Below are 10,504 nucleotides of genomic sequence, written 5' to 3'. Positions count from 1 at the left end.
GTGGTTCTTGGAATTCTACCCATATGCACTTGTTATGCATTGATTTGGCCATCATCTTGAGCCTATCCCTCCATTTTCTTGTTGTCTATTGATGTCCTGGTCAGGCCTCCACATTCACTAGCATTTAGCATCCATGTGGATGACCCATCACACATTCAGACCCCTGGGTTACATACAGACTGTTACCCTTGCAGAATCATGTCCTCTAGTTTTAGCTGGTCCCTTATAACTTCCCCCCATCTCCTTGTTAGCTTTCTTCTCCCTCTCATCTGAGTTGCTGTGCAGGACTTCTCAAGACCAGACTATTGCTCTCACAATGCCTCTTGCTCTCAGTTGCTCTCTCATGCTTCATAGAGAAAACAGAAATCATCTGGTGGGATCACACCAATTTCCTGTTTATGCTGCCTGTCTTCATTCCATGTACCTGGAGATACACCTATCTCACCTTCCAGGACCCTTTTTTGTGTAAGACCAATTCCACAGTACACTTAAGTCTCTTTAAAACTAACATCATAATTTTTAAAGTCCTTGAGGTTCCTCAAAAAGTTTAGATTATAATTATCACATGATCCAGCAATCCCACTTTTGGAAATAAATCCAAAAGAATTGAAAGCAGAGTTTGGAAGTGATATTTGCACACCCATGCTCATAGTGACACTGTTCACAATAGACATAAGGAAGCAACCCATATGTTCACTGATAGAAAAATGGATAGAGAAAGTGTGTTGTATACATAAAGTGGAATGCTATTCAGCCTTAAAAAGGAGGGAAGTACACATTGGCAACAACATGGATGAACTTTGAGGACATTATACTAAGTGAAATAAGCCAGTCACCAAAAGAAATGCTATATGAGTCCGCTTACATGAGGTATCTAAAGTGGTCAAAGACATAGAAAAAAAGAAAGTATGGTGGTAACCAGGGGCTAGGGGTCGAGGAAAATGGGGAATTGTTGTTTAATGGGTATAGAGTCTCAGTTTTGCAATACGAAAAAGTTCTGGAGATCTGTTGGATACCAACGTAGATTTTCATGTTCTGTTTTTTTCTTTTTTCTTTTTTTACCACAAGTTTAGAAATTCCTTGGACCTCATGTCTCTTTCTAGTCTGGAAGAACCTTGTATGATCATTGTCAAGTCTTCTTTAACTCCCACTCCTTTCTCAACCGACTGCCCTCTGACTTCTGTCCTCACCACTCCACTGAAACCACTCTTGCTAAGGTTTTCAAGGACCTTTCAAAATTTCTGGGCTGAGGGTATTCAACCCAGGGTAGTGGACACTGTTCACCACTTCCTCCTGAGAGTTCTCTTACCGTTGACTTCTGTGAGACTCTTCCTCCGTTCTTTCCTGTGTCTCACTGATAGCTGTCTCTCTCTCTTTTTTTGCTGTCCTTTCTTCTTCCTAAATAGTTTTGTTGTTGGCCTCCTTCTCTTTGCGTCTTTACAGTTCTTCATAGTTTCCCTGGGACAGCTCAATTAAATCTGAAGTATCAACTATCAGATTTATATCTCTGATCAGATCTCCCTCTGACTAGTCAACTCTACCCTAATGTTCTATAGGTTCTTCATTAAACTCATCATCCCTCCTCCTGTGTTTTCTAACTCAATGACATTTATCCCCCAATTGTATTCTGAAACCTGTGAGTCATGCTGGAATCCTAATTCTTCTTTATCCTCCATATCCAGTTAGTCAAAAAGCCCTATAGATTCTGTTTCCCTTATTAATTCTCAACGTCCATCTCAACTGTCAGTGCCTCAGCTTAGGTTTTTAAGCACCCAATGCCTTCAAGTTAGTCTGCCTCAGTTTTGCCTTCCTCAAATTTACCTTCCATACCTTCATTGACCTTCTTATGATTTAAGTTTGATCATGAGGCTGGTTTAGTTAAAGGCCTTCAGTAGCTTATCATTGTTTTTAGGGTAGAGTCTCAACTCTCTAATATTCGGCATACAAAGCCCCTCTGCTTTCCCCAAATTATGGTGGATGACAGGCCCATGATGCAAGGCAACTAATTTTTGGGAGAGTTAGACCCCAGTGGAAGAAAACGAAACCTTCGCTGTGAATTTAGCATCTTACCAGCATAATTCTTCCTTGACCTACTACCTACTCCATTTCCTAGTATCATGCTTCTTTGTAGGAGAAGGCAATGGCACCCCACTCCAGTACTCTTGCCTGGAAAATCCCATGGATGGAGGAGCCTGGAAGGCTGCAGTCCATGGGGTCGTTGAGGGTCGGACACGACTGAGCGACTTCACTTTCACTCTTCACTTTCATGCATTAGAGAAGGAAATGGCAACCCACTCCAGTGTTCTTGCCTGGAGAATCCCAGGGACGGGGGAGTCTGGTGGGCTCCCGTCTACGGGGTCGCACAGAGTCGGACACGACTGAAGTGACTTAGCAGCAGCAGCAGCAGCTTCTTTGTAACTTAGTTGCTGATTGGGGTATTGCGAAGTGTGTCTGTCCCCAACGAAAAGGGGTGTAAGCACAAATGGAAAATGTAAATTTGAATAACAGCAGGATAGTGCAGCGGGGATGCGAAATTTACATTTGAACCACCTCCTAGTGCTCCAGCAGCCATCTAAGCCACACCTTTGTTCCTGAGCAGGGCGAGCGAGGAGGGGCCTGGGAGTATCGCCTCTAGGCGAGGGAGGGTGTGGCGCAGGCGCAGGCGCATGCGCAGGCGCAGTCGGGTGAAAGTCGCTCTTGCCCGCCCTGCGTTTTTAACCAACGGAAAACCGAGGAAGGAGTACGGCAAAAGTCATTTTCGGAGAAGTGGGACCACGCTTTGTGGGCTGCAACATGGAGGCCACCGGTGGACCTGAGGAGTTGGTGAGACGTTGCTCTGTTGTCGGGTGAGTGGGGAAGCCGAGTTGGGTCGAACCTCGAACGTTCCTTCCCTATCTCTTTTTCCTTTCCTAGGTTTCCGGGGAACTGGTGTCAGTGGCACATGCTCTTTCTCTCCCAGCCGAGTCTTATGGCAACGATGTGAGTATGACTCACCCACAGCTTCCACTAACCCAGCTATCCTGGGTTAGTCTGTAGGGCTCGCGACCAAATTGTAACCCCCTACCCAATTATCTTCCGTAGACTTCCTGTGTCTGACAGAAACTGCGCCTTTCAATTAATTCTAATCTTTTCGGTCCCCAGAAGCAGGCCTAATGCGAATAGGGGTAGTTCCCAAACTGTACCGCACTTTAGAGTTACTTGGGAATCTTTTAAATATCCCAGTGTTCAGGTTGCAATCCATCCTAGTTAAATCACAATATCTCGGAGGAGAGAGTCAGCAATCAGTTTTTTAAAGGTCCCAGGGTGGTTCCATTGTGCAGTAAAGTTCACTGGTCTCTGGTTTAGATCCTAAGGAGAAAGCCCATGATGTATTTTGAGTTATAAGACACACGGACATGGAAATAACGATAACGCTTTAATAATAATGTGATGTATGCTGGTAGATTGGCGGATCAGGGTATAAGATCCGAAGGAGTTTAGCCAAAGAAGAAACCCTAAGGACTCAGACAGTAGAGGAAGACCGCTGAGGAAGTGGTTATTGAACTGGATCTCCAAAGTGTAGATGGACAAAGGCATGGATTGGCAGTCAGGAAAAGGGCATGGTCTAAGGCATGGAGGTAAAAATGCAGTTTTTTTTTTTATGGAGTCAATGAAATAAATTCGTCTATTTGGTGTAAGAGATTCCAATGAAACAGGTGCTTTGTAAGGCTTTTTATAATCTAGCCTGCTTCATGATACTGATTAATTTCTAAGTATTGTAGGATAGGGAATTGGCTATCTGATAAACACAAATGATGGGTTATGACATACTAGTCTTAAATGTGAAGAGTAACCTCACTTCTGCTATCTTACTTTGTCCTTAGTGGCGTATGTGGTATTTCAGTTTTAAAATGATTTAACTCAGTCCTGAGATGATTTATCTGCTGCTTTATGTAGTCTTCTATACTTTCACTAACTGCTGGGGAGACAGCCAGTGGCTCGTTTTGTTTATTAGGCTGTGTAGGTTTTCTTTTGGTTGTCATAAGGACAAAAGGATTATTACATTTTCCAGACTCACTAGTCCAGTTTTTAACCTTGATAGTAACACCAAACTTGGTAGCCCTCTTGAACATTAACTAGACATCCACAGACTTTTTAAATTTGTTCTTTAGTAGCAAGATTAGGTGAGTTCTGACCTGGCGTTCTTCACTCCTTTGCAGCCTGATATTGAAATGGCTTGGGCCATGAGAGCAATGCAGCATGCTGAAATCTACTACAAAGTGAGTTGTCTATGTTCTTTATGAAGCAGAATTAAATATGTAATTGCAGTGTATAATGCTCTGCTAAGCACCATTCTCAGTAAGTTAAATACTTGTGTTTTGGAGATAATTTTTATTACTCTAAAATATTATCTACAGAGAACCAGGGGTATGGAAGTGAATTTTGCTTTGACAGTGAGGAGTTGTGCTTCTTTGCCCAGTGTTCTGTTGCTAACCAGCAAAAGGATGTCTGACCCATGCTGCAGCAGCTGCTGCTGCTTAATTGCTTCAGTCGGGTCCGACTCGGTGTGACCCCATGGGCTATAGCCCACCAGGCTCCTCTGTCCATGGAATTCTCCAGGCAAGAGTACTGGAGTGGGTTGCCATGCTCTCCGGATCCAGGGGATCTTTCCAGCCCAGGGATCAAACCATGGTCTGCATTGCAGGCAACTTCTTTACCACTGAGCCACCAGGGAAGCTTTTCTGGCCCCTAGTAGGCACTAAATAAATGTTTCTTGACTTAATAAACAACCCACAGAGGGTAATAACCAGGCATTACTAGGACCAAAGTAGTTTAAATTGATGGAAAGGACTGTAGTATATTATGGCTCTTTAGAATTATGTCATGATTTCATCTGAAACCTAGGCTGTCTATATATTCTAATGAACTCTCCTGCCCTGAGAACCATGAGGAATTTTGGGGGAAGAAGGGACAGAAATATAGCGAATTAGAGACTGGCATCTGTATGTTGTCTTACTCTCTGGCAGCTGATTTCATCAGTTGACCCACAGTTCCTGAAACTCACCAAAGTGGATGACCAAATCTATTCTGAGTTTCGGGAAAATTTTAAGAATCTCAGGATAGATATACTGGATCCAGAAGAGCTCAAATCAGAATCAGCTAAAGAGGTAAGAATCCTCTCTTTTAAATATTGCCTAGCATCTGATCAACAATTATTGATCATGAATACATTTTTATATCTTTAGACTTGGGGGTGGGTTGTTTTAAGGCAAATATGTAAAGAAGCAGGGCTTTTATGTAGTTTAATAAACTAATATGTTATTAAATGAATGTTTTTCTGGTTTATGGATTTTTCATGTTCACTGAATATGGGTTTTTTTCCACTTTGGTGTGGACCTTTTGTCACTACACACCTAGCTCTTTCAGAGGAGAAGGAATGAATTTTTTTTATGTGAGTAGTTTAACCAGAAGGCTTAGATAGAAGATTGGCAAATAGAGTACAGAGAGGTGTTTGAGTCCTCTGGATTTAAGATCATATCACAAGCTGTGGATAACTGGAAAACTTGTGTTTTGCATTGCTTACTTGATTATCTTCTACTTTTACAGAGCACTAAAATGCTTATACTTAGGAAATGGTTTTCCTTGAGAGTAGACTCTTGGCTTATGAAGAATGAAAACTTTTAACTCTAAGCAGGCTGTTACTGATCTTTGGAAAACTGCCTTTGTTGAATGGACTTCTTTCTTAAAATTTAACTTTGTGACTTTGGGCCTAATTCCTGCCTTCTTTGTCTTATTTGTGCTTCAGTGGGAATGAGTAACCATTTTGGGCTGAACTAGCCAATAACTTAAAACAGAGAATATACTTAAGAAATTAAAATTTAATTCTCTTCTTTAGACAAGGATTTAAGTATTTTATCAGATTTAAATATTGCTCATGTTGGAAAATGCCACTTAAAGATGCCAAAGATAGCACAGAAACTCATAGCTAGTGAAACTAGCAATCAGCTCAATTCTAGTCTCTTTCACTGTGGTTATTTTCCTTACTGGGGAAATGGAAGCCCCTCTCCTGGCCTGACTTCACCAGCCTCCTGCATTTTTAGCTAAGATATCTTTTTTGCCTTTATAGAAGTGGAGGCCATTCTGCTTGAAGTTTGATGGGATTGTGGAAGACTTCAACTATGGTACTTTGCTGCGACTGAACTGTTCGCAGGGCTACACTGAAGAAAACACCATCTTTGGTGAGTTTCTTGCCTCTGGGATTGTTTCTGAATAAGGAGAGTGAGGGGTCTGGTTTTACTGATGAATCAATGACATGGATGGTTTGGGAATCATTTTGTTATAACTTTAAAGATCATATTACTGTATCTTGAGTAACTGGAGATAGATTAAGTATTTTCAGCTTCATTTAGTATAGGATTAGAATTCCACATCTCTGAATCTTATGACTACTTGAATGCTTTGTATGTTAGTTCAACTTTGTCAGTTTACACTAGGTTTAGAAAATTAGCTAAGACTAGGACAATAATCAATTCTATTCACCTTTCAGCACCCAGGATACAATTTTTTGCCATTGAAATTGCTCGGAATCGAGAAGGTTATAACAAAGCAGTTTATACTGGTATTAAGGAAAAAGAAGAGAAAGAAGCCAGCAATGGAGGAGACAAAGGAGCCAACAGCAGAGGAGAAGAAGAAAAAGGAGCCAACAGAGAAGGAGAAAAAGAGAAAACCAACGAAAGAGAAGAAAAAGAGAAAGAAGCCTGCAAAGAAATCAGCAAAAGTAGTGAAACAACTATGTGAGGTAGTTAGGGAACAGCACTCTAGAAGCTATGATTCAAGTGAGTCTGCAAGTATCATGTTGCTACTTGCATAGGTCCCTATGGTCAAATGTATTAATATCTCCTTTTTTAGTGGAAGGACCTGCAAAAGGACATCTTTCTGGCCTAATTATCAGAAACTACAGTGGTTGTTCTCTTGTGTGAACTGGCTTGAAGACCATTGGTGGGGTCTTAGTTGATGGTTTGTTGGTTCACACCACCAGTCAAGTAAGGAATTTTGTAAATAAATTTCTTTTGGTTCTTATGACTATATATCTGTGACTGACTTTTAAAAGATATTGAGAATTATTTGACACGATTTTTTTAGTGCACAATCTTTGTCATGTCTTATATATAATGATTTATGTTTATTTCTCAGGGCTTCTCACTGCTTCCTGTAGTGAAGTTCATTTAAACCTGTAAAGTTGCACATGGTTTTGGATTAGAAATTCTTACATAAAATTGACTGTTGTTGTTTGAGTAGCTTTCTGATTTTATTTGCTATATTTCTCAAAAGATTTGATAAATACTCTACAGGGATAATAGCAGCAGCCTGAATCTGTCAGACAGGGAAACACTGCAGTTCACATTCGAGGAGCAAGAGACTAGACCTGCTTTAGTACCTGCTTTTCTTTTGTAACCACGTTGTTACCTGAAATACAGCAGAAATTAATAATGAAATACAAAGCTTAGTAGAGGGCTTTCCTTTTATAGTACTATGGACAATAGCATGTATACATTAAATACAAAATGAACATATTTCTAAATGGTATTTTGTCAGACTTCAAAAATAGACCAAGTGATTTTGTATGGATGGGGGGAAGTTCCTTCTCATCTAATGACTTTTAAGAGTGCATGTTTTTAGTTATCTTTAGAAATGTAGAGATTTGTGCATGTCCCCATAGACATACTGACTTTGTTTGCTAAAACTAGTTAGAGGAAGCTGCAGTGTTTATATGCATACAGTAAATACTCTTAAAAGTCTAACCACAGCATGATCATTCAAGAAAAGATATACCAGAGCAGAGGAGGGTGAATGAGACTTTTTTTCCCTCAGTGGACACAGAAGACAAAAGTTAAAATGAATGAGTTATCCCTTAGGTAAGAGCTACACTAAAGATGCACGCAGCCAGCAGAAACAATTGTGCACAAAGCAAATAGGTTTCTCCACGAATTCTCTTGGGCCAGTTCTTAAAAGCTTTTTAAACATCTGTTAAAGTTTTCATTTTATAGAATATATTTTTAAAAAGGTAGAGTGTTAATATAACATAGTAGGTGGACTTTTTGAGATTAAGAACATGCTTTACTTTATTAAACTTTCTCTTTGATTTTACAGAGAATATGAAACATACTGTTGAAAGTCACATTGCTTTAAAACAATAGGCATCTGTCTATAAACTAGGTTATAAAAGGTGGTAAGAAGAAGGGAAGTAAGAACACAGAATACTTTGTGCTAACCATTTGATTTTTTTAAATTAATTTATTCTAATTGGAGGCTAATTACAGTATTGTGGTGGTTTTTGCCATACATTGGCATGAATCAGCCATGGGTGCACATGTGTCCCCCTATCCTGAACACCCCTCCCACCTTCCACTCTATCCCTCTGGGTTGTCCCAGAGCACTGGCTTTGAGTGCCCTGCTTCATGCATCAAACTTGGACTGGTGGTCTATTTTACATATGGTAATATACATGTTTCAATGCTGTTCTCTCAAATCATCCCACCCTCGCCTTCTCCCAGAGTTCAAAAGTCTGTTCTTTACATCTGTGTCTTTTTTGCTGTCTCGCATATAGGGTCGTCATTACTGTTTTTCTAAATTCCATATATGTGCGCTAATATACTGTATTGGTGTTTCTCTTTCTGACTTCACTTTGTATAATAGGCTTCAGTTTCATCCACCTCATTAGAACTAACTCAAATGCATTCTTTTTTATAGCTGAGTAATATTCCATTATATGTACCACAACTTCCTTATCTATTTGTCTACCGATGGACATCTAGGTTGCGTCCATGTCCTAGCTATTGTAAATAGTGTTGCAATGAACATTGGGGTACACATGTCTCTTTTAATTCTGGTTTCCCCAATGTGTATGCCCAACAGTGGGATTGCTGGGTCATATGGCAGTTCTATTTCCAGTTTTTTAAGGAATCTCCACACCGTTCACCATAATGACTGTACTAGTTTGCATTCCCACCAAGAGTGTAAGAGGGTACCCTTTTATTTACACACTCCAGCATTTATTGTTTGTAAACTTTTTGATGGCAGCCATTCTGACCAGCGTGAGATGAAACATCATTGTGGTTTTGATTTGCATTTCTCTGATAATGAATGATGTTGAGAATCTTTTCATATGTTTCTTAGCCATCTGTATGTCTTCTTTGAAGAAGTGTCTGTTTAGTTCTTTGGCCCACTTTTTGATTGAATTGTTTATTTTTGATTTTGAATTGATCAAAAGGGGTAATATTCTGAGTGAGTCTGGCATAATCAGGTGAGACATTAAAGGAGACAAGAAACAGCAGCAGATGTTCTGTTGACCTTGAAGAAGCAAACAGATATGTGACAGAAGGGCATCAGGTGGCAAAGTGTTGAGGGTGACATCTGGGAGCTGAGAATGCCTCCAGGCTGAGAGACAGCAAGAAAAATGGGATGTTACTCCTAGACTTGAAAGGAACTGAATTTTGTCAACAGCTGGTTAAGTTTAGGAGAAGAACTCAAGCCACAGATGAAATTGTAGTGCTGGTTGACACCATGATTTCAGCCCTGTGAGGACCCAGTTATGTCATACCTGGACTCTTAATCTGCAGGACTAATGAGGTAATAATAGGTATTGTCTTAAGCCACTAATTATGTGTTAATTTGTTATAGAGCAGTAGAAAACTACATAGACTTTGGTAATAAAAGTGGACTGCTGCTGTAATAAGTACCTAAAATGTGGGAATGACTTTGGAATCAGGCACTGGATGGAAGCTGGAAGAATACTGTGTAGCCTAAATTGCCTTGTACAGACTTTCAGTAGAAATACGAACTTTAAAGATGCTGGTGAGGGATCAAAAGGAAGTGTTATTGTTACTGGAAACTGGAAGAAGGGGGAGCCTATTAGTAGGTGGTAACATTGCCGAGGCCAGGAAGTTTGAGATTTGAGTTCTTGCTCTGAATTATTTGGAAGGTGATATGAGGCCAGTCTTGACATTATATTTAAACATAAGATTTATTATTTATTCAGATTCTGGTACCAATCCAGTTATTTATCTCCATGATATCTTTTGGAGGCAGGGAAAGAGACAAATTTTTGCATTTACAGAGAGGAATACTGAAGCCATTTAAAACTTTTAAGCCATTAAGTTTGTGATTTGTTACAGCAGCAGTATAAAACTAATAAGCATAGTGAGCCCTGCTCCAAAAGTGGAGACATTTACTGCACTATCATTATTTATTTTGAAACTAAACAAGGATATGGATATGTTGCACCAGAAGATTGGAGAAGTGAACTGCACCCAAAGTGAGCCTCAATAATTCTAAACTGTTTTGAACTTATTCTCCAAAGGAACTCCTGTAATTGAGTCTGTGTGTGTTGTGTGTTAGGTGCTATTGGTATAACTGGGAGTTCTCTAAAGTAGATTCTGTGTACAATACAATGCTTATTAGTGATATATGTGTGTGTGTATGTGTGTATGTATGTGTATGTATATATATATATATATATATATAT

The 10,504-nt window shown here is 39.8% G+C and overlaps 1 protein-coding gene across 2 annotated transcripts; it reads left to right on the top strand.

Moving 5' to 3' along the window:
• The first annotated feature begins 2,663 nt into the window (after positions 1–2,663).
• Positions 2,664–7,067, top strand: PBDC1 (polysaccharide biosynthesis domain containing 1). 2 transcript variants are annotated; one of them, XM_019956284.2, is made up of 6 exons: positions 2,664–2,823; positions 2,914–2,979; positions 4,200–4,259; positions 5,007–5,147; positions 6,107–6,218; positions 6,527–7,067. In XM_019956284.2, the coding sequence occupies exons 1-6, from the start codon at positions 2,794–2,796 to the stop codon at positions 6,775–6,777; spliced, it is 660 nt and encodes a 219-aa protein (XP_019811843.1). In that variant the 5' UTR covers positions 2,664–2,793; the 3' UTR covers positions 6,778–7,067. The 2 variants fall into 2 exon arrangements, with proteins under 2 accessions (XP_019811843.1, XP_019811844.1); XM_019956285.2 differs by lacking the exon at positions 2,914–2,979 and having other exon boundaries at positions 2,666–2,846.
• Positions 7,068–10,504: the final 3,437 nt, after the last annotated feature.

The sequence above is a fragment of the Bos indicus genome, chromosome X (assembly GCF_029378745.1).
Source record: "Bos indicus isolate NIAB-ARS_2022 breed Sahiwal x Tharparkar chromosome X, NIAB-ARS_B.indTharparkar_mat_pri_1.0, whole genome shotgun sequence".
Lineage (NCBI taxonomy): Eukaryota > Metazoa > Chordata > Mammalia > Artiodactyla > Bovidae > Bos > Bos indicus.
The sequence above is the reverse complement of the archived record's forward strand: the minus strand, read 5'-3'. Positions and strand labels throughout refer to the sequence as shown.